Source organism: Salmo salar, chromosome 17, assembly GCF_965601325.2.
Source record: "Salmo salar chromosome 17, fSalSal1, whole genome shotgun sequence".
NCBI lineage: Eukaryota > Metazoa > Chordata > Actinopteri > Salmoniformes > Salmonidae > Salmo > Salmo salar.
Genome location: NC_138307.1, coordinates 13,769,553 through 13,794,796, shown reverse-complemented (window position 1 = coordinate 13,794,796; position 25,244 = coordinate 13,769,553). Strand labels below are relative to the sequence as shown.

General features: G+C 42.5%; 1 protein-coding gene across 2 annotated transcripts; it reads left to right on the top strand.

Moving 5' to 3' along the window:
* The first annotated feature begins 591 nt into the window (after positions 1 to 591).
* LOC106575372 (uncharacterized) lies at positions 592 to 11,168 on the top strand. Of its 2 annotated transcripts, none has more exons than XM_082963479.1 (5): positions 592 to 1,000; positions 7,609 to 7,829; positions 7,974 to 8,080; positions 8,176 to 8,263; positions 9,962 to 11,168. In XM_082963479.1, the coding sequence occupies exons 2-5, from the start codon at positions 7,622 to 7,624 to the stop codon at positions 10,735 to 10,737; spliced, it is 1,179 nt and encodes a 392-aa protein (XP_082819605.1). In that variant the 5' UTR covers positions 592 to 1,000; positions 7,609 to 7,621; the 3' UTR covers positions 10,738 to 11,168. The 2 variants fall into 2 exon arrangements, with proteins under 2 accessions (XP_082819605.1, XP_082819606.1); XM_082963480.1 differs by having other exon boundaries at positions 7,937 to 8,080.
* The last annotated feature ends 14,076 nt before the right edge of the window (positions 11,169 to 25,244 follow it).

Genomic DNA, 25,244 nt, shown 5'->3' with positions numbered 1-25,244 from the left:
TTTTGACCACAAAAAGTTTTGCTTCAGTACTGCTTTGACTTGTGTAATGCTAGCTAGAAACCACAAGTGCCTATCATGATCATGTGTAAACTCCACATAGTTGTGTTCTGTAGATGTCATTGAGTAGGTTGACACCCCATGTCATGGGTGCACAATCCATAGGTAGCTAGGCAGTACAATATGAGTGTCCAATACACACAATTGACTGACTGGGAAGGGGATTTCACACAGTCAAAGTCCTGCACGACGCTAACATTTGTGTAAACTTTACATAGTTATTTTCTGTAGGTGTCACTGAGAGTAGGCTGATACCCATTTCATGTGTATACAATCCATAGGCTAGGCTGTACACTGCATATACGTATGCCACCAATGCCATTCTGAATTCAAATACAATCACAGTGCGAATTCAATTGATTAAAATTAATCAATAGTCTTTCGATGAATTTTTATGACAACATTCCAACCTTGTTAAGCATTATCTAGTCCAATTGTGGCATGTTTTCACTATTTTTATCAATTTGCATCAGTTTCAATGGAGTACTTTTATTTTGAAGGCGAACCGCTGATTCCACTATTGTTGCTCACGCTAATAATGTTGTTCACGACACACGCGTTGTTATCGTGGCCATATCAGAGAGCATTGTCCTACAAAATGCTAAAGCTGAATTAAACATCTTTATACAGGACAAATTATACCGTGTTTATCCTTTGAATCCACACAGAAGACGGTTATTTGTTTATTTTTTAAGGTTGAACGAAAAAAAAGGTCGTGCGACGATTGTATACTAAGATAGCTAGGTTACGAAACAAAATATATGCATGAAGTTACTTAACATGGACAACATGTCTAGTCTTAACAGTCGCAATATTTTCGAGAAAGAAACATCGATTATAGCTTTTATCATTGAGACGGCAGTAGCAGAAATTAGCCAACTGTTTTTAGACAACGAATCAATCGTGGCGCCAATACCAAGTAACGTTAACCAGGGGGAAAAAGGTGAGCAACGTTGTTACAAAGATTGTTATTGTTTAAACAGCATGCGTTAGTTTGGATCTTGTGGGTCATTAGACCAAGACCGTAGCAAAATATTGACTATCATTCTTATAACCGGGGTTACAATTTCTCCAAACGGAGAACGTTTTGCGACCAAAACGAAGGTTACCTATGTAACCACGCTTATGTGAGCTATATGGATCACTCCAATATTGGTCCGAGGTGAGGATTTACTCCCTTGTACACCTGTGTCACGGCTGGGGTCTGCCCCTATATATAGACCCCATGGCCCTGACAAGTTCTTTACATAATTTAGATGATTGGAGTGATCCATATAGCTCACATAACTGTGGTTACATAGGTAACCTTCGTTATGTTTCACTATATTGGAAAACAGGTACCAGATTAGTCAGTGCTAGAGGGACCTGGCCAGCCAGCGGCGAAGTCCCAACGTGGGACCGAGAGGCAGGGGCCGTCAATGTGGAAGGGGGTCCCGGCCCTGTCCCCGGAAGGGGAGGCGAGCCCCAGGACCGCTGAACCAACCACAGAGGGTGACACATATACCTGATAGTACCTAGCAAAGGTGCAAGAGGAAGCCCAGCTGCCGCAGCACAGATCTCAGCGAGGGGCACTCCTCTCAGTAGAGCCCAGGACGCAGCCACACCTCGTGTTGAATGTGCCACCACAGATCCCAGCACTGGCATGCCAGCCAGGCAGTATGCTGTCGTAATCGTGTCCACGATCCAGTGAGAGAGCCTCTGCTTTGATAGCCCAGCCCCCAGGACGCTCTCACCATAGACAAAGAGCTGCTCTGTTGTTCTCACTGACTGTCCGCTCCACATAGGCAGCCAGTGCCCTCACAGGGCACAGCATGCCAGAGGGAGGCCCAGACGCCGTCAGCAAGCCCAACAGGCGTTGTCAGGGCGGATACCACCCGCCTCTGCCAAAAGTGGTTGAGGCAAGATGGATCACCTGAACCCTTCTGGTGGGCAGGCGTGCTCTCATGTGGACTGAGTCCAGTTCCATGCCAATGAAGACCATCCTCTGGGTGGGCGTCAGATGACTCTTGTCATTTACAGTAATGCTCAGCCCACCGATGTGGGTCAGGAGCATGTCTGTGTCTGACAGGACCTGAGTCCTGGTCGGAGCACAAATCAGCCAATCGTCCAGGTAATTGAGGATCAACAATCCTCGGGGCGTGAGAGGTGCCAGGACAGCGTCCATGCACTTTGTGACAGTGCAGGGTGCCAAGGAGAGGCCGAAGGGAAGAACCATGAATTCGTAAGCCATCCCTTCAAAAGTGAATCGGAGGTACTGCCAATGAGCTGGGTGAACAGGAACATGGAAGTACGCATCTCTCAGGTCCAGCGCCACAAACCACTGGTCCCTGGACACGGCCTGCAACACGAGGCTGGGGACAACATGTGGAACCTCAGTACTTTCAAGTACCCATTGAGGTTATGGAGGTCCAGAATCAGTCGAAACCCTCTCTCTTTTTGGAACCACAAAATAAGTGGAATTGGAGTCGGTACCCCTCGAGCATTGTGGATAACACCCAGGGGGACTCCACACCCTCCTCCCACTTTGCCCTTTGAGACCTGGAGAAGCGCCGAGGCCGGGGAAGGGTGTGTCAGGGGTCCTGTCAGGGCCTGTCTCTCCTCTGGCGCCCCGAGCACCTGGGTCTCCCAGGCATGTCCCTATGGCGGTAACGGTTGACACCATCACACCTGTCACAAAGGGAAGCCATAAGCTCAACCAAGCCAACAAGGCCACGGAGCAGGGGTCCGACGCCCTGGGAGAACTTATGTCGTGACCCCCTGGGAGGAATAGGAACCCGGTGAAGGATAAATTACCCAGAACCGGGGAAGACCCGTCTGAGAAAACAGGCTGTTGCTTCACCGCACGCTGTGCCCCTTGCTGCTGTCGTCCCATAGCAGGATGCGATGGGGCAGGAGAAGGACCCCACCGTCGTTCGGGTGCAGGTAGGTGGCTATGGTCCGTCTGCCTTGGACCCGGGGCCTGAGGAGGCGGCATGAACCGCCTCAGGGTCTCCTAGTCCCTACAAACCTTATCGGTCTGCTCTAGAATGTCATCAACCCCTCGGCCAAACGTCAGCCCTGGGTTGATGGGGTAAGTGGCAAATGTGCTCGGTGGCAGACGGGATTGCGCCAGCCAGAGATGGCGCCGGGAGGTAACCACCTGCACCATGGCCCGTCCGTTGGCGCCAGCCACATCCCTCTGGAGCAGGGAAAGTAGGCGAGACACCTCCATCACTTCCCGGCGGAGCTCCTATGTGCCCTCCTGCAGCCAGGAAAACAGAGTCTGCAGGTAGGCCTGCAGCAGCATGGCCGCGTTGGTAAGGCGGCCAAGAGAGTAGAGGGACCCATTTGTGGCTTTCAAGTCCGCATCAAAGACTCTGCGGGGGTCCCGCCTTCAGTCGTGGGTTCCGCCCTGGCAGAGGCCCAGCAGAGATGGGGACAGATGGAGTCATCACTGTCCACCAGTTGATGTCCAGTGCAGTGGCTACCCAAGTGAGTAGGCTCCTCATAGCCTCTCAAGCCGCCGGGGGGGGGGCGATGACGCACCGCTGGCGGCTTCTGATGGCCTGTCAGCCTGGTAGCCCCGCTCACGGTGGTGAACAGTGCCAGCGTCGTCCCCCAGGAACAGCCTATCACTGGCCAACAGGGAACAGCTGTTGTCGCCATCGAAGCTATCAACCTCCTGACCCAGGGCATGCACCCTCCTTTCAAGGTGGTCCCAGCTCTGCCTGCAGTGGCTCTGGCCACGCTTCCTGGGAGGGGTACTGGGCCCAGTAGAGGGACTAACAGCTCGCTGCCACACCACTCCTGAGGGAGCCCGAGCCTGGCCGACACACTCGCGCATGGCCTCCAATCGCGCCAGGTGCAGGCGTTCTGAGAACACCACACAAAACAGGCACCCAGTAGGGCGCTCCACCGCCCTCTGCGCGTGGCTCAAACCCAGGCAGTACATACACAAGGTATGCGAATCCACAGGGGATGCAACGATCACACCTGTCAAAGGGAAGCCAAAAACTCAGCCAAGCCAACAAGGCCACAGCAGGGGTCCGACGCCCTGGGAGAGCTATGTCATGACCCGCTTGGAGGAATAAGAACCCGGTGAGGGATAAATTACCCAGTACCTCTACAGAGGAAGACCCTTGTGGGAAAAACAGGCAGACAAAAAAACAGCGACCAGGTAACTGCAAATATTACCTACCGGTTTAATATCCAAGGAGTAAAAACAGCACCATATGGTGTAATGCCCGTTAAGGAACCCCAAAGTTAATGTCTCAACTTAGTTTTCCATGATACTCACACTCTGCAGGGGAACGAACAAGAAATATCCCTGCAAGATAATTAACAGAGAACCCGGGGAGCAGCATGTTAAACAACACACGCATAGAACAAGCCAGTCGGCAAGTTGTGTAAGGTAAATTACAGTTTGTGGCAGCAAGAGCCACCAATATATTAATGCACAGGGAGTCGTAGTGTAACGCTAACGAGAAACAAGCACGACAAACCACCAGCGGAAGATACAGATCAAGCGCGCGCAGCGAGTGGAGCACTCAAGAGGAGGGGTTGCTCCAGGCTGCAAACAGCCAGTGAGTATACTTCCACGCAAGATATTACACTTACCAAGCGAACTTCCAAACGTTTGTACCTTAAACATACGGACGTCCGCCGAGAAAATGAAAGAAAACGTGTCACTGCCATGGGGTCTATATATAGGGGCGGACCCCCGCCGTGATACAGGTGTACACGGGAGTAAATCTGTAAATCCTCACCTCGGATGTATCCCTCCGCCGCGGAGTGATACCAATATATTGGAGTGATCCAATATAGTGAAACATAACGAGTTTTTATTGGACAAATTCAGGTTGGTCCCGCCCAATAATATATTATAGTGGGTGCCGTTCTAAAGTACCCATCCGACATTATGATACTGTATTTCAATGTAATGTTTCAAGGACAAATATACATTCATTGAACTATTTATTTAGTGGGTATTGCAACATAAGAACTCTATTAAAAAAAATACTTGTTTTTATATTTTCCATTTTTATTGAGAGATGATTGGCTTCTCTTCAGTTCATACAATATTATGTATTGTTTTTTTAGAAGTATGTATTACAGTGTCTGTAATGGGGGGGAAAGTATTTATCTTCCAAAACGTAGCTGTTGAAATTGAAACGTAGCTCACCTCTCTACGGGATAAAGCAACACAGTGTTGATGACTATAATGTAAAGCTGGAGAAGTTAATGCAGGATCCCATGTTTTCAATATTGCTAACCAATTTAAGTTCAATCTGATGTAAAGTTACACCCCCATTAGGTCAGTACAAAGAAATTGCAATAGTCAAGATTAATAAATGTCTCTTACTACAATAAACCTAGGAGCTGGTGCACTCATAGACTGTTAAAACTCTGGGTTCACTGGTGGCCTTTTTGTATATGTCATGTAGTATTAGTTGGCTGCTAATGTTAACTACATTCATTGTCAATGCACAATATTTGTTCAACAGTTGTGAAAGGACTTTTAGAAAATCCATAAGAACAGCAGTTAAATTGTACACATGTATCACCACTTCATCCATGCTTAATAACATCAACAACAATGGGTTATTGTTTTGTAAGCCAGCTAGCATAAGCAGACATTTGCGTACATGCGTTGCTGTGGTTGCACAGTACCACAAGCTGTCAAAATAGACCAAAAAGTACATTTTCTACACCAATAATTTAGATGCTACATATGAAATGTCTTCCCACATCCCTTGAATTGGTACTGGCTATATCCATATCCACACATCGTGGCATTGTTGACAAATTGGCTATTTCAATTTTTTCCCCTGATTCACTTCAAACGCTCTTATTGGCCAAGACATATCGTCAGCTATCCAGGGTTTAATACATAATTGGTCCCGTTTCGTACTATTTTCTTCTGTTGGCTCCCATTTGGTTTGTTTGGTCTCTAGTAAATACACACTAGGGAGGTATTCATTGGTTGCCGACCATAGCAAAACATTTGGCCTGTTGCAAACGGAAAACGTTTACTCTAGGAGCCAAACCGAAGCAAGTATAACCAAACGTGGCGGGACCTACCCAAATTTGATCAATAGAAACTGTTTTCATTGTAAGACTGTTGGTAGTAAACCATCTCCATTGCAAACCGTTTGTTGCTACGGTCTGCGACTCATGAATACACCCCAGGCATTACCTGGTCAGACCAATGGGTCAGCCATCAACCTAGCCATAACATTACGTTTTAGAATGAATTCTCTCCTTCTAGTTGTAATGAACATACAGTACCAGTCAAAAGTTTGGACACACCTACTCATTCCAGGGTTTTTCTATATTTTTACTATTTTCCACATTGTAGAATAATAGTGAATACCGTAATTTCCGGACTATTAAGCGCACCTGAATATAAGCCGCACCCACTGAATTTAAAAAAATATATTATTTTGAACATAAATAAGCCGCACATGTCTATAAGCCGCAGGTGCCTACCGGTACATTGAAACAAATAAACTTTACACAGGCTTTAACGAAACACGGCTTGTAACAAAAATAAATAGGCTTTAACGAAACACGGCTTGTAACAAAAATAAATAGGCTTTAACGAAACACGGCTTGTAACAAAAAATTAAAAATTAGCAGTATGCTTTAGTTGTCTTTTTGCACTGAGTCAATTCCTCACGCTGCTGTTTCCAACGTCTTATCATCGACTCATTAAGACCAAGCTCCCGTGCAGCAGCTCTATTTCCTTTTCCAACAGCCAGATCAATCGCCTTCAACTTGAAAGCTGCATCATATGCATTTCTCCGTGTCTTTGCCATGATGAGGATGACAAAATGACTACCGTAATCAGAATGATGGGAAGTTTGAGAGCGCTCAATTTAATCTAAACAGTAAACAAAAAAGTTGTTTGACCTTAACCCGTTCGGCAACTTCATTGGTCTAATGAAAGCTTCATGCCGCCAAAAAACTGAGCACGTCACAGAATGTGTTTTTTTTGGAGAGAAAAAAATTGAAAGCGGGAAAAATCCATATATTAGCCGCGTCATTGTTTAAGCCGCGGGGTTCAAAGCGTGGGAAAAAAGTTGCGGCTTATAGTCCGGAATTTACGGTGAATCAAAACTATGAAATAACACATTTTTAAATGAACCTTTATTTAACTAGGCCAGTCAGTTAAGAACAAATTCTTATTTACAATGACGGCCTACCGCGGCCAAACCCTAACCCGGACAACGCTGGGCCAATTGTGCGCCGCCCCTCGGTCGGTTGTGATACAGCCCAGGATCGAATCAGGGTCTGTCGTGACGAACAGTGGAAAAGAAAGTATTAAATCCAGTTGTTAGCTGCTACTCCCTCCCAAAATCAAAAATGTATTACGTGTAATGTTCTCACTTTGCGCATACACCTGTCTGTGTTTCACACGTTTGTCGTAGTTAATCAGCCCTGCAATACAGGCATATTTAAAGTCTAGTATCTGGGCCAGTTAAGTATAACTGGTTAAGGAAACTAGCAAAGTAAAAAAAATTGGGAGTAACTTTGTTAGCCTCATTCTAATATACTTCAATCTCTCTCTAGAAACAGCACCATTATGCATCTGTTGACTAAGGAGGCTGTTCGTACAATCTGCAGACTATTCCTAGAGGTCTCTGTGGCTTTACAAAATGAAAATGAGAAACTGAAGATCAAGGTGGAGCAGATGGATAAAGATCTAAAGGCGATGGGTGAGGGGCGAGAAGAACCGAAAAGACCAACCCATATTCTGCACAATGGAAAGATCTTTAAAATTAAGCCAGTTGGTGAGTTTTGGCCCAGCAACTCATCACTGTCTATTGAATATAGCAAAGGAAAGCTGTTTTATATGGTTTGCTTGTACTGATAGTTTGTCTTCCACCTGTTTGTAAAGGGAAATGTTGTCAAGTTTTATCTGATTGTTATTGAAGATCTCCCAATGATGTCTGTTAACAATGTGAAGACAAACACCGTGGTCTCAGCATTGCTCAGCATTGGAGATGTCAGTCAAGTAAACACTGTCATCGTACGGGAAGAGGTATGTCCTTGTAGCTTATGTTCATTTTCTGTGTATGATTTTAACAAATCTGTCAAATGTGTGTGTATATTAAAATAATGACTCCTGCATTCCAGACTACTGCGAGAAATACAGGCTCTAGCACCGACCCTGTGAAGGAGAGGAGTGAGGTGAAATCAGGAACTAAAACGTCAGTCATTGAAGGTAATATCCCAAAGAAACCTGGGTTCAGTTCTAAATGGCACCCCAGGTCTTGACATTCAGGCATTTGTCAGTGCCAACTGAAAGCTAATGGCCCGGGCAAGATCTTACAGGAAAAGTGGATGATGCACGCATAATTTCAATAGCACGTGATTTTATTTTTCATTTGCGGGCTGAGCTTATTATAACCTACCCTCCATACCAAAACAATTACATTTTAACTTTACCATGTCATATTTACGTTGATCGTTTAGAGGGAAAACATTTAAAAAGCGTGTTATTCTTAATGATTTTTAGCAGTCAGCAGGCTGTTGTAGGGCCCTGTAAAATCCTTAATTTGTCATTCAGTTTTCCAGGTTTTGTTTTCAGGCTTGAGGTTTTTTTCTTAGTTTTCACTCTCAAAATCACACTTTTCTTTGTGGAAAAACAACCAAATTGGATGTTCCAAGTACACAACCATGCTTAAACCACAACAATAGACCACTTTTGAGGTCTGGAATAAACATTTTTTTTAAATGATATTTTATTGGGGGAGCGTGTAGTTTCCCTTTAATTTAATTGTGCACCCTGGCAAGAGACCTTTGTGTTTGGCTAGCGGTGTTTCTGTAGCCTACCGTACAATGTATAGTGTGCATCACTGGTGGTTGGTGGCACCTTAATTGGGGAGGACGGGCTTGTGGTAATGGCTGGAGTGGAAGACTGGAATGATATCAAATACGTGGTTTTCATGTGTTTGATGCCATTTCATTCACTCCGTTCTGGCCATGATTATGAGCCGTCCTCCGCTCACCAGCCTCCTGTGGTGTACATGTGATTGCAAAGTTTGCTAGACAAATGCCCACCTGGTTGATACAAATCATCATTATCATTCTGCCAGGTAACCCTAGTTTGTAGTCAACATTTTAATTGGGAAGGTATTTTGGGAAAGCCTTTAAAGGACAGTTTCGGCATGCTAACTGGCAAAAGAACATACAGGCATTACTTCAGAAAGTTCCAGGAAATACAAATCACTGATGCATTCTTTTCTGTTCATGAATTATGAGAAACTAGTGCAATTAAAACACATTTTTGAATAAATTCAATACATGATTTTTTTTTAAATCTGTCGGACAGATTTAAAAATCACTGATTTAAAAAAACACCGCTCAGACATCAGACAACTTTTTATACACCAGGTTTGTCCACCGATTCTTGCCTTCACATTCACTGGTAGGCTAGATATCATAACTTGAAATGTATTTTCTACTGCTTTCCTATGCCTACCGCTCTTCTGTGAGCTGCTCCACACTGCTCCACAAGCAGTTGTTTGAAAGCTGCACGCTCTCGCTGCCCGGTGATATTCCGCTCAAAGTAGGCAGTTTGTGGCACAGTGTGCTAAATCATCTTCATAACGAGCTAACAGCTTCAGGAATTTTTTTTCAGCAGTTAGCCTAGATTGAAAATGGCATTATATATATTTTTTCACTGGCCCAAGCGGGCCACTGACATGGATGATTGACTGGCCCGGAGGGTTTCCAAAACCTCCCGGGACCAGTGGGCAGCCCTGTAAGTCGAGCCCTTCACCCTATTCACTATATAGGGGTGCCATTTGGGACACAGCCATACAGTTGTTGCTGGTACAATTTTGTTTTGTATTGAAAGATGGCTGTCAAACCAGTCACTTACTGTAACATAATGCCTGTATATTCGTCTCATCTGTAGGTGCTGCAGAGGCTTACAGTAAACCGACAGAGACTTCTTCTCTTCTCTCTGTGGGAGACTCACGTGGACTGAATACAAAGCCCTCATTTAGAGACACTGAATCCAAGGGTGAACCTATGAGAGCTGTTGTTCCAGAGGAGACAGACAGCGGGAGAGGCAGTCATGAAAAGGAAACAAGCAGCCGTACTGGGACAGGATCTACAGAATACAGCCACGGAATACAGCAGAGCATTTCCACAGAATACAGCCACGGAATACAGCAGAGCATTTCCACAGAATACAGCCACGGAATACAGCGGAGCATTTCCACAGAATACAGCTACGGAATACAGCGGAGCATTTCCACAGAATACAGCCACGGAATACAGCAGAGCATTTCCAAGCTGAGGAAACCCTTCAAGTGTGACATATGTGAGAAGACCTTCCACGCAAACTGTCTGTTGAAACGCCATATAGCAGTTCACAATAAACCGAAGGGGCCCTTTAAGTGTGACATTTGTGCGAAAACCTTCCGCCTGAACTGTATCCTGACTCATGACATGCAAACTCACTCAAAAGAGAAACCTTTCAGTTGCAAAGTTTGCGGAAAGAAATTCAGTAGTAAGACAAATCTGAAATCACATGAGTTTGTTCATGCAGAGGTGAAACCGTTCACCTGCCTCACTTGTGGACGAGGTTTCGCCTCAAAGTACATGCTTGACGTACACCAGCGAGTTCACACAGGTGAAAACCATACAGCTGTACTACGTGTGGAAAGAGTATATCTCAAAACCTGAAAACGCATATTAGATCTGTACATACAGAACGTACAGAACGCCCACACCCATGCTCCCAGTGTGACAAGACCTTTTGGCGTCCTGTCAAATTGCAGGAGCACCAGGTAGTTCACACAGGGGAGAAGCCATTTAGATGTGAAATATGTGAAGCTACTTTCAGCTTTAAGGAGAACCTTACGAGACACCATCGAATTCACACGAAGAAGAGGCCGTACACATGTTAGGCGTGTGGAAAGACATACATTCAGTCCACCAACTTAAAAGCTCACATGCTAGTTCATGGGGCATTAAAACCATTTATGTGTGACGTTTGTGGAAAGACTTACCTTTACAATTATCAACTGAGAATTCACAAGCTATCACACGTGGCTGATGGAGAGGGGCACTCAAGAACCAGAAAGAACAAGGCCAACCAACAAAAACAAACTGACCAACCAAAACCCTTCAGCTGTGAGATATGTTTGAAGGGCTTTAGCTCCATTGGTTCTCTGAAAACACATGGAAGAATTCACACAGGAGAAAACATATACACTTGTTCCACATGCGGAAAGACTTTTCTCCATAAAGTTACTTTTGACTATCACCAGAAATTACACACTGGAGAGAAGCCCAATACTTGTGGTTGTTGTGGAAAGAGATGTATTACTAAACAATCTCTTAAGATACATGAGCTGATCCATACAGGTGAGAAACCACATAAGTGCAGTGATTGTGGGAAGACTTTTGGATTTATCGGTAATCTCAAAAGACATGAGCGAGTCCACACGGGAGAGAAGCCTTTCAGCTGTGATGTCTGTGGGACACGATTCAGACAAGCCAATCATGTCAAAACCCACATGCAAGTGCACACAGGAATCAGGCCATACTCCTGCAAGAGATGTGGAAGAGGCTTTTCTGATTCAAGACACTTCAAAAAGCACAACTGCGTCAGTAGCTAACGCAAATCTTCTGATCGCACTTTCAGAAGTAAGAAATGAGGATTACATGCCATGATGTTGCAATCTCAATAACTTGGATATCTAATAACTTGAGTCAGGTGTGTATGAGTCTGAATGCTGAAAGACATCGGGGTTTTTTTTGTGTGGATTTCCAAAATTATTCCATAATCTTGGCATGTAAATTATTTCTATACTGTGATGATCACATCCCTAATATTCATTGTCCAGTTAGACTTTTATTCTAATAGACAAGTCCATATATTAACTACACTTTTCTTTGAAATAGCCTTAACTATTAGGTTGTCTGGCCTTATGGGTGCAGGGAAGGATTAACAAATACCATTTATGCAGGGTAGAAACTAGGAGAGTGACGAGATAACCAAACAAAAAAACAGCACAGTCATTTGTGAAATAAACTTTACTATTGATACAAGATTATTTCAAGGATATGACAAAAATAAACCTGGAATAAAGACAGTGATACTGTTACAATATTGTATTTGTGTGTTTCTGTTGTAGTCCTTTCTTATGAGTGTCTCTGACTGTGCCTTCCACACTGTAGTATAGAGATCAAGTCTCCTCTCCAGAGTGTTGCCTCTTCTGGTGGCGTTTTCTGTCGTTCATTTGGGAGAAGCTTTGTCCACATTCTGAGCAGTGGTACGGTTTCTCTCCAGTGTGCATTCTCATGTGTATTGTGAGTGAGTTCTTTTGGAAAAATCTTTTTCCACAGCAGGAGCACTGGAAAGGTCTCTCTTTATTATGCACCCTTCTCAAATGACTCATCACATCACATGAACGAGAAAAAGTATTTCCACATTCCAAGCAAGGATAGGCTGCTCTTTCTCCAGAAAGTTTGAACTTGTGTGCTTGCTTGTGACACTTAAATGTTTTTTCATGTGCAAAACTCTTCCCGCAATCAATGCAGTAGTACGGTTTCTCTCCAGTGTGTGTTCGCTGGTGGTCTTCCAACTGTCGCAAATTTGTAAAACCCTCCCCGCAGTCAGTGCAGAGGAATGGTATTTTTCCACTTCCAGTGTGTATTTTTTGGTGTCTTTCAAACTTTGCCTTGTTTAAGAAACACTTTCCACAGTCAGAACAGTGGAGTGCCAGTTCTATGGAATGTACTGGAAGGTGTGATCGTAGTTTTGCCATGTCAGGAAATCTTTTATCACACCTTGAACAGCGGTAACGTTTCTTTTCCTTGTGTGTTAGTTGATGTTGTTTAAGCCTCTCCTTTCCTGCAAAGCTTTTGTCACAATTAGAGCAGTGGTAAGGCTTTTCTCCTGTGTGTGTTTCCCGATGTCTTTTAAGATGATATCCACGAGTAAAACTCTTATCGCAGTCAGAACAGTGGTGACGCTTTTCCCTTGGTGAGATCTTCTCTGTGTGTTTTCGCTGGTGCTTTTTCAACGACCATAACAGTTTGAATCTCTTCCCACAGTCGGGGCAAAGGTGAGGCCTTTCTTGACTATGTACTTCCATGTGTATTTTTAGTTCTCCCGGTTCAGAAAAACTTTTATCACAGTAAGGACAATCACCCCCTTTCTTATGTGTCCTCTGGTGACTTTTCAGAAGATCCGAGCGGGTAAAACTTTTCCCACAGTCAGGGCAGTGAAAATGTTTCTCTCCCGTATGCGTTCGCTGGTGTAGTTTAAGTTTATCCACTTTAGAAAAACTTTTACCACAATAAGAGCACTCAAGAAGCCCCAAAGTATGTTTTTGTTGGTGCATTTCAAATGCATTTAACAACTGGAATCTCTTCCCACAGTCTGGGCAAAGGTATGGCTTTTCTCCAGCATGTACATGCATGTGTCTGTTCAGATCTTCTGGTTTGGAGAAACGTTCTGCACAATGATTGCAGTGGAAGTATTTCCCTTTCATATGCTTTTGCTGGTGGTGTATTTTCAGATCATATGACTGAGAATAACTTTTGCCACAATCAGAGCAGCGATGAGGCTTCTCTCCCGTATGTGTTCGTTGGTGTCTTTTAAGATGATAAACTCGTGTAAAGCTTTTCCCACAGTCAGAGCAGTGGTGACGCCTCTCACCTCCATTAGAACTCACAATAGGGTCATCGGAAGTATCATGATGAGGCTTCTCTCTGTTCTCCAGAGTTGTTTGGGGCAGTTGTCTTTCTGGGTGCTGATTTTTCCCAAGTTCAGGCACACTGTCTACATTTTCTGCACTGCTGGTAGCTTTGAAGGTATTCTCCAGCTGGTGTTTTTCAAGCTTCTCCAATAGGACAAAGCTTTCCACACATTTAGTGGAGTGAAAATGGCGTTTGTCTTTCGCGTGTATTTTTTGGTGTGACTTGAGATTATCTAATCGAGCAAAACTTCTGTTGCAATCAGAGCAGTTGTGAGGCTTCTCTCCAGTATGTGTTCGCTGGTGTCTTGTAAGGTCCCTCACTTTTTGAAAGCTCCTCCCGCAGCAGGCACAGTAGTGAGGCTTCTCTCCTCCAGGACTGAAATCCTCAAGGAAGTCATCAGTATCTAGGGGCTCCTCTTCATTCTCCTGTGTGGTTTGGGGTTGTTGTGGTCTTTCTGAGTTTTGATTCTTCTCTAATTGGCACTGGGTATTGGCTGGGCATTGCTGTTTGCTATGTGACAGGACACTGTTTATATTTGCAGTGTTGCTTGAAACTTCGAAGGTATTCTCCGGCAGGTCCTGTTGCTTTTTCACAAGTTCAGTTTGACGAATGCGTGTGACAGCTTTATCCAGTGTTATTTCTGGGTCCATTTGTAATTGCTTGGACAGTCTTCTGTCAAGTAAGCCCATGACTAGTCTGTCTCTTATCATCTCACTGAGCAGAGCTCCATAACCACAATGTTCTGACAAACAATGAAGTGCAGTGATAAAATCATCAGCTGTCTCTCCTGCTTCTTGTTGTCTTTGGTTGAATTTAGTTCGTTCTAGTATTACATTCCTCCTAACTGCCAAATGTCCATCTTGCTGTTCATTATTAGAACTGTGGAAGTGTTCCTGCTTGATCAGGTTGTCATCTTGCAGGTCTTCTGAGGTGTCCATCTCCTCTCCCTGGAAAAACATTTAAAATAGCATAATTACTAGTAGGCCTATCGTCTCTGTTCTCTCAAACAACATTCATTTTGTGATAATATATCTTACTTTTCATTATGGTTAAAGTCCAAATTAGAATAGATGGCATATACAATAAATAGCTAAACAAATAACTTAGGGTCTTCACATCTTTACAGTAGTAGCTAGGTCTAATCATGTGAAATACCTAGCAGTATCAACATGATAATGATGATTTGTCATTAGGTCTAGAGATCCTCATGATAGAGCATATTGATAGCATATGCTATTGATCTAGGCTAGAGAAGGTTCATTGAGGTAGTATTAGTAGTGGACATTTCCAAGTAAAAAGCCCCATGATCACTAGCATGTGAAGTTCATGGGAGCACATCAAATTTGGTGCCAATGAATGCTGGGGTTTTTTCAAACACATTTTTCAACCATTTTTTTCATCCTAACATTTGGAATAAGCCAAGGCTTTGATTTCTGGTCCAAAAAAAAAGAGTAAAGTTGGGGAGGTAAATATGCACCGACACCAATTAAATTTGACAATTCATGCTATTTCTAGGAAACGTGACAGTAGCTAGGTTTCCATTCCAATTGGTGACAGATTTTAATGTGAATATTCTAGAATCCGCATAAAACATATGCGCATTTTCTCATCAGTTGTATGTTTCCACCAAATGGACTTGTTGCAGATACAAATCAGTGCGTGATGACATACTGCACACAAAGAAAACATCTAGCCGAACAAGTCTTAAAAGGTATTAGAAATACAGCACCAGTCAAAAGTTTGGACACAACTAGTCATTCAAGGGTTTTTCTTTTTTTTTTTTTTTACTATTTTCGACATTGTAGAATAATATTGAAGACAAACTATGAAATAACATATGGAATCATCTAGTAACCAAAATAATGTTAAACAAATCAAAATATATTTTAGATTCTTCAAAGTAGCCACCCTTTGCCTTGACAGCTCTGCACTCTCTTGGTATTCTCTCAACCAGCTTCACCTGGAATGCTTTTTCAACAGTCTTGAAGGAGTTACCACATATGCTGAGCACTTGTTGGCTGCTTTTCCTTCACTCTGCGGTCCAACTCATCCCAAACCATCTCAATTGGGTTGAGGTCGGGTCATCTGATGCAGCCCTCCATCACTCTCCTTCGTCAAATAGCCCTTACACAGCCTGGGGTCTTTGTCCTGTTGAAAAACAAATGATAGTCCCACTAAGCGCAAACCAGATGGGATGGCGTATCGCTGCAGAATGCTGTTGTAGCCATGCTGGTTAAGTGTGCCTTGAATTCTAAATAAATCACAGACAGTGTCGCTAGCAAAGTACCATCACACCTCAATGCTTCATGGTTGGAACCACACATGCGGAGATCATCCGTTCACCCACTCTGCGTCTCACAAAGACACGGCAGTTGGAACCAAATATCTCAAATTTATACTCATCAGACCAAAGGACAGATTTCCACCGGTCTAATGTCCATTGCTCATGTTTCTTGGCCCAAGCAAGTCTCTTCTTATTGGTGTCCTTTAGTAGTGGTTTCTTTGCAGCAATTCAACCATGAAAGCCTGATTTCACGCAGTCTCCTCTGAACAGATGATGTTGAGATGACTGTTACTTGAACTCTGAAGCATTTATTTGGGCTGCAATTTCTGAGGCTGGTAATTCTAATGAACTTATCCTCTGCAGTAGAGGTAACTGGGTCTTCCTTTCCTGTGGCGGTCCTCGTGAGAGCCAGTTACATCATTGCACTTGATGGTTTTTGCGACTGCACTAGAAGAAACTTTCAAAGTTCTTAACATTTTCCGGATTGACTGACCATCATGTTTTAAAGTAATGATGGACTGTCGTTAATCTTTGCTTATTTGAGCTGTTCTTGCCATAATATGGACATGGTCTACCTACCTTGTCACAACACAACTGATTTGATTTGATGTCCAAGGAAACAAATTCCACAAATTAACTTTGATCAAGGCACACCTGTTAATTGAAATGCATTCCAGGTGACTACCGCATGAAGCTGGTTGAGAGAATGCCAAGCGTGTGCAATGCTGTCATCAAGGCAAAGGATGGCTACTTTGAAGAATCTAAAATATACAATATTTTTATTTAACACTTCTTTTTGGTTACTACATGATTCCATGTGTGTTATTTCATAGTTTGATGTCTTTGCTATTATTCTACAATGTAGAAAATAGTAAAAATAAAGAAAAACCTTTGAATGAGTAGGTGTGTCCAAACTTTTGACTGGTACTGTACATCCAAACATTAATGTTGAAGACCCCTGCCAACTAATATTAACATTTAGGCTTGCAGAAACTATTTCCCTTCTGTAAGTTTAAGAAATATTGCCTAGTGTCTTGGCATTCTGTTACCAAAAACCCACATCTTTAAAATATTTTTTTACAATTTATTAAGTGTTAAAGTGCATCATTATGTTGCCAAATCGGTAAAAGAATGACCCCAAAAAAAATCTAAGTGAATGACTGCAACTGAATTAGCTACAATGGGAATTCATAGTAGTCACAATCTGTCCTCCCTTCCGCTGGCATACTGTTATGTTCAGCTCATAACTGTTTACCTTCTCTTTCTGTCACCTGGTGGTTAAAGCAAGTGTGAGAGAATCTGGACAACCCCTCCCTCTCTCTTCTCTCTCCAGTTAATGTCACTGCTCCCAGCTCTTAATGACACCTACCCATGAGCCCCCTTTCTTTCAAATGACTGTAACCAGCCCTCTCACCCACTGAGCACCTTCCAACACCGGACATCCATGGACATTTGCAAAGTAGTTAAATTTGGTCAGTCCAAATCTGAACCAATCATAGACTTCTGTTTCACAAGTTTGGACAGTACAGTAAAGAAAAGTAGAGTATAGGACAGTACAGTATGGTACTCTACAATAATTAAGTACAGTAGCGTACACTAGAGTAGAGTACATTTAAAATGTACTGTATTTTACTCTTCTGTGCTATACTTTAATGTCCAAACTTGTGAAACATAGATGTCTATGATTGGTACAGATTTTTTTTTAAAGCACTTTATAAAATACAATTGATTGATTTGGTCCAGACCAACCAAATGTCCTTTTGTTTGTAAGCTTATTAGAATAATAGCCAGTATGTAAAATAATACCCAAACATGCAAAGGAGGATATTACATTTGTCTACCTTTGTTTCTATTCAGCAGCCATGATATCATTATGTTACTGGGTGTTAATCCACTTGACTTACTGTAGTTCAAAAACACGCAGTCTTTCTGCAGACATCTTTTAATCTTACTTTGGAGTAGATATTTCAGCTTTTGGAAAATGCTGTCACAAAAAAACGCTGGGAGATTTTACCATCATTCTGTTACTAACCTTTACATCTGCACTGTTCTTCGAGTAAATGTGTTTTTGTACAATTTTCTGGGTACTATTAAAAGTAGTCCTTGTGCATAGAGCTGGTTTGTTTAACTTTGCAATCAATGGTTATTGTTTGGCATACTTTTAAAGTGAATAGGAGTCTCCGCGTCATTCTGTTACCATGGAATTGCCCGGCTCCTCTTCATCTCCGTTATCCTGCATTGGTCGTCCTGCGTCTTTCTCAAGTTCCGCCATTTTCTCTGACGTGTTTTGAATGACAACAGAAGGGGTTCGGGTAAAACCAGAGGCTGCAAACCACTGAAGTCTGCTATGCTAATCTATACGCAATAGTTTTTGCTGGTAGTAATTTAAGCTTTTGGTTAGAGTTCTATTCAAAGTGAAATAAAAATAAAAAGCTTATCTCACAAGATCCTTGCTGCAGCACGTCTATCTGCTGTCTGGTTAGCTATTCATCTCTCCACGTGTGTGTCGTGAACAACATTAGCGTGAGCAACAATAGTGTCATCCGCGGTTCGTTTTCAAAATATCAGTCCCTCATTGAAACCGATGCAAACTGATAAACATTTAGAAAACATGCCATAATTGGACAACATAATGCTAAGCAAGGTTGAAATGTTATATGTTATCTTAATAGCTTTTCGGTGAAAGCACATTTTTCAATATTCTGAGTACATAGCCCGGACAACACGGCTAGCTAATTTGACACCCACCAAGTTTGGCCCTCACCAAACTCAGATTTACTATAAGAAAAATTGGATTACCTTTGCTGTTCTTCGTCAGAATGCACTCCCAGGACTTCTACTTCAACAACAAATGTTGTTTTGGTTCGAAATAATCCATAGTTATATCCAAATAGCTCCGTTTTGTTTGTGCGTTCAAGTCACTATCCGAAGGGTGACGAGCCGGCATATTTCGTGACAAAAAAATGCGAAATATTCCATTACCGTACTTCGAAGCATGTCAAACGCTGTTTAAAATAATTTTTTATGCTATTTTTCTCATAAAATAGCGATAATATTCCGACCGGGCGACGTTGTGTTCATTCAAACACTGAAAGAAAAAAATGGAGTCGTCTCATGCACGCGCGCCTCAGTGTCATTGTTCTCAGCAGGACCACTCACAAAAACCCCTGCTGTTTTTCGCCCAGAGACTGGAGAGCTCTCATTTCACTTTCTGGCGCCTTCCTAGAGCCAATGGAAGACTTAGAAAATGTCAGGTTACAGCAGAGATGCTGTATTTTTGATAGAGATGCCCTAGAAGGAGAACAAATTGTCAGACAGGGCATTTCCTGTATAGAATCTTCTCAGGTTTTGGCCTGCCATATGAGTTCTGTTGTACTCACAGACACCATTCAAACAGTTTTAGAAACTTTAGTGTGTTTTCAATCCAAATCTACAAATTATATGCATATTCTAGTTTCTGGGCAGGAGTAGTAACCAGATTAAATCAGGTATGTTTTTTATCCGGCCGTGAAAATACTGCCCCCTATCCCAAACAGGTTAAAGCTGTCTGGGTTTAAACATCTTCTATTGAACAGAAAGTAAATAGCTTAATCAATTGATCACTTCCCAATCAAAGTATTTTTTGTGACTATAGAAGGCCACAACTCAGCCTCTGAATGTCACTGGTACACAACAATTATATTTCCATATGCATCGGAGTCACGTCTTTCCTGTGTATTTTACATAAAGCATTGAGGACCAAAGCGCTGTCACAGATCACTGTATATAATTGGATCCATTGTATTTTCTTCGATCTTAAGCTAACAAGGGGTAGGCCTGTGCTTTGACATTTTCATTAATAAAAGGGAGGCCTATGGCATTGTCATGACGTTGGCCTCTTTGAGTACAGGGAGGACAGTTGACCCCCTCCCCCGTTGCACCATCCCCCAACCTACCTCCCCCCACCCAGGCCCTGTGTGAAAGGGTTGTAAAATTCCAGAGGAGAATCTTACAACCACATGGCCCAGTTGAGACACAGAGGGGTCCCATAGAGAGACACAGGAAATTCTTCCAACTCACAGAATTGGGGAACCGAATGACATTTGTGTTCTGGAGAAGGTATGGAAGACTGGTGAAGAATCCAGCTACGAACTGGTCCGCTTGGTACAATTTTGTGATACTCAGAAGAGACAATATAGCCATATTACCATAAAACAGTTTATATAATAGCCTCAGCCTTGAGACTTGCATTCACATGGTTGTATAGAATGTATTAATAAGGATAAAGCTATTGGTAATACATTGAGATGCTATGTACTGATGGTTTTTTTTATTTACATTTTTGTAATTTTTTTTTGTTAATGTGATAGAATTATATTTCTGTACCAAGCTTAACTCAGTCATCGGCACGCCCCCAGGGACACAGACAGGACCAGGTGTCATGTGACATGTTCACTATAAAACCATAGCCTGATCTACTTTCTTCAGACCGGCCTCCACTCCATTGCGAGTTGGCCAATAGGTTTGACCATCCAAGTACTCTACTGAAAGTGAACTATACCACGTGGTTAACTTTTAGACTATTGATACCGACAGAATAAGAACAAGTCTTTGATATTAATTATTAGTCTGCAGCTAAGTAAATTATATCTTTGAACGCGAAGACCAGCGAAACATCCATTCTATGACGACATTAATGAATGTCGCTTTGAAAGATCCATTCTAACCGAGAGAGAGAGAGAGAGAGAGAGAGCAAAACTCTCCACAGAACGACGCTCCAACAAGGATCCCGACGACACACTGAGCGTAAATATATATTGATTGCAATTGTTCCCAAATGAGTGAGCGTTCAATTGTCAATTGTTAATATTAATGAACTCTGTAGGGTCTTCTCAGCTGCCCTTTATGACCCATTGTCTAACAGACCAGCCATGCCTGTTTTAGCCCACTAGGGCACATTACTCTACCAAATCTTTGTGATGATAATTACTGTTTGTATACTTTCTGTGAATTAATTAGTTTAGTAAATAAATGATTTTAAGACAATTGATGTATGGATGACTCTTAGTAAAGACTGGGTTCGTGCAGATACAACAATTTACGACGTTTGGAATGAGACTGGACGCGAGGTAAAATACACCATTTAAACCAGAAGATAATCGGCCTATACTATAATAGAATATAATATATCATGTTATAATGTAGGAAAGATATATTAGGAAAATTATAACTTTGTAATCTGAATATTTTCCTTGGTGCCCCGATCTCCTAGTTAATTACAATTAAACGATTAATCAGTTTAATCGCGTGATAATAATTACAGGGAGTTAATTGATAAACATGTCTTCAGTTTAATGGTACCCCAAAGACACGACAGCATACACTCTCATACCCCCTCAATTTGAGTCTTTGTTTTAATTTAGCCTACCTCTGTGTCAGTGGGATGTTATTTAAAGGAAGCATGGTGGGTGGAGGAATTGACCTACAAATCTATGAATATAGCAGCCTATAGCCTAATTTCGTCTGTTAAACAGGTATACCTACCTCTTATTTCTTAAATAGGAAGAAATAAGCTTCAACACAAAGCCCTCTTGTTATTAGTAAAGATTAATTAAAATTAAGTCTGTTAAGGACCTCCCCTTTTTTTTCAATTTTCGCCTAAAAAGATTGACTGTAGCTCAGGACCTGAAGCAAGGATATGCATATTCTTGATACCATTTGAAAGGAAACACTTAGAAATTTGTGGAAATGTGAAAAAAAATTACGATAATATAACACATTAGATCTGGTAAAAGATAATACAAAGAAAAAAAAACTTGCAGTTTTTTTTTGGACCATCATCTTTGAAATGCAAGAGAAAGGCCATGATGTATTATTCCAGCCCAGGTGCAATTTAGATTTTGGCCACTAGATGGCAGCAGTGTATGTGCAAAGTTTTAGACAGATCGAATAAACCATTGCAGTTCTGTTCAAAATGTTGTATCAAGACTGCCCAAATGTGCCTAATTGGTTTATTAATACATTTTCAAGTTCATAACTGTGCACTCTCCTCAAACAATAGCATGGTATAATTTCACTGTAATAGCTACTGTAAATTAGACAGTGCAGTTAGATTAACAAGAATTTAAGCTTTCTGCCAATATCAGATATGTCTACGTCCTGGAAAATGTTCTTGTTACTTACAACGTCATGCTAATCGCATTTGCCTATGTTAGCTCAACCGTCCCGCGGGGGACCCACCGATCCTGTAGAGGTGAAGATGAATTGGATGAAGTAGATGAATTATGCCCACTCGAATTTGCCTACTTTCAGCACCATGAGCTGTCCATTTCCAATTGATTGTGCTGCAGCTGCTGCTTCAAATTTCAGCACCACAATGAAAGTTACTCGAATCTGGCTAATTGTGAGGCCAATAACTCTGATAAATACATCATGAGCAAGAAACATATTGTTTTTAATAAAATAAATTATAATCATATCATGCTATCAACCTCCGGTCCTCCTGATCTTCAATGCTCTCCTTCTCAAACTGAACAGAACATAGGCTTATTTTGGGGAAGAAGCCTTTGACTCTTCTCCTAAACTGCCCCCGTAGGCCTACACAACACAGCTATTGTCTAGGCAGCACACAAAAAAGTTTTTGATCAGCAAGAACTGAGCAGGCCGGGGCTCAGTGTTGGAACATCCATTGCAGTGTGTAATGCACCCCAATGGTGGAACAAGCTCCCTCACGACACCAGGACAGCGGAGTCAATCACCACCTTCCGGAGACACCTGAAACCCCACCTCTTTAAGGAATACCTGGGATAGGATAAAGTAATCCTTCATCCACCTCTGGCCTGCTGGCCCCCCTACCTCTGCGGAAGCACAGTTCCCACTCAGCCCAGTCAAAACTGTTCGCTGCCCTGGCACCCCAATGGTGGAACAAGCTCCCTCACGACGCCAGGACAGCGGAGTCAATCACCACCTTCCGTAGACACCTGAAACCCCACCTCTTTAAGGAATACCTGGGATAGGATATAGTAATCCTTCTAACCCCCCCCCCCCCCCCCCCCAAAAAAAAAAAGATATAGATGTACTATTGTAAAGTGGTTGTTCCACTGGATATCATAAGGTGAATGCACCAATTTGTAAGTCGCTCTGGATAAGAGCGTCTGCTAAATGATGTAAATGTAAATGTAACCCCCCCAACCCTCCCCCCCCAAAAAAGATATAGATGTGCTATTGTAAAGTGGTTGTTCCACTGGATATCATAAGGTGAATGCACCAATTTGTAAGTCGCTCTGGATAAGAGCGTCTGCTAAATGACGTAAATGTAATGCAGCCTAGTTTTATTTACACCATCAATACATAGCCTAATAAGCAACTCATTCCAAAACACTGAGAAATATAAAAATGTCATCCATTACAAATTACATGACCATCCCCTGGTCTAGATTTTAAAAAATTATATATACTAAACCCTCCACTTGACTGAAATTGAAAAAGCATGACCCTTCCAATTTTCCTCCAGGTACCAATTATGTACATTTAGACCCATCCGTAATGGGAGTTTGAATCTGAGCTTCCTGGGCCTTGGCTAGCAGACAAGTCATACTCGGTCGACATCTCAGATACTGATTCAGCTGTACTGGTTAATTTAGCCATTTAAAGTATAGAACAAGCTACCTTATATTTGTTTATTTTTATTTAAACAGTGCATGGATGTTAACTTCTATCTCATCTGAGGTTAAGATAAAATACTGAGAAGGTTTAAATACAAGGCATTGTATTAACTAGTATGAATATTTTAAATACAGAGGATGTATTTACAGTACTTTCTAGTATTTTACAGCATCTGACTGTATTTTTCATGTTTTGAAGAGGCTCGAATGTTATGGTCCCAAAGAACGTCTGGAAGGCGGCCATGCAACCAGGCCAACAGTTTCACTGCGATAGCAAGAGCGCTGCGTTGGGTGCTTTTAATGTTGACACATGGCTGAAAAGCACCCTGAAAAGTATGTACAGATATTGCATAGACCATTGAATTACAATTACTAGAAGGGGCATAGGCCCTTAACCATGGCTGTAAAAGTTGCACAGCTTTGGGGGTGAGGGGGGAGATTTCTCAGGCTCAATATAATTTTGTCTCCAAGTTCGAAGAAAATCATTGGGACATTTTTTTCTGTATACATCAATGATGATTATTATTATTTGACCATGTTGGTCATTTATGAACATTTGAACATCTAGGCCATGTGCTGTTATAATCTCCACCCAGCACAGCCAGAAGAGGACTGGCCACCCCTCATAGCCTTGTTCCTCTCTAGGTTTCTTCCTAGGTTTTGGACTTTCTAGGGAGTTTTTCCTAGCCACCGTGCTTCTACACCTGCATTGCTTGCTGTTTGGGGTTTTAGGCTGTGTTTCTGTACAGCACTTTGAGATATCAGCTGATGTAAGAAGGGCTATATAAATAAATTTGATTTGAAATTTGATTTGATGTCGCTCTTGCTGCTGGTGAGTCTCTGATCCACCTCTACGCAGACGACACCATTCTGTATACTTCTGGCCCTTCTTTGGACACTGTTAACTACCCTCCTGATGAGCTTCAATGCCATACAACTCTCCTTCCGTGGCCTCCAACTGCTCTTAAATACAAGTAAAACTAAATGCATGCTCTTCAACCGATCGCTGCCTGCACCTGCCCGCCCGTCCAGCATCACTACTCTGGACGGTTCTGACTTAGAATATGTGGACAACTACAAATACCTAGGTGTCTGGTTAGACTGTAAACTCTCCTTCCAGGCTCACATCAAACATCTCCAATCCAAAGTTAAATCTAGAATTGTTTTCCTATTTCGCAACAATGCATCTTTCACTCATGCTGCCAAACATACCCTCGTAAAACTGACTATCCTACCGATCCTCGACTTCAGCGATGTCATTTACAAAATAGCCTCCAATACCCTACTCAATAAATTGGATGCAGTCTATCACAGTGCCATCCGTTTTGTCACCAAAGCCCCATATACTACCCACCACTGCGACCTGTACGCTCTCGTTGGCTGGCCCTCGCTTCATACTCATCGCCAAACTCACTGACTCCAGGTCATCTACAAGACCCTGCTAGGTAAAGTTCACCCTTATCTCAGCTCGCTGGTCACCATAGCAGCACCCACCTGTAGCACGCGCTCCAGCAGATATATCTCTCTGGTCACCCCCAAAGCCAATTCCTCCT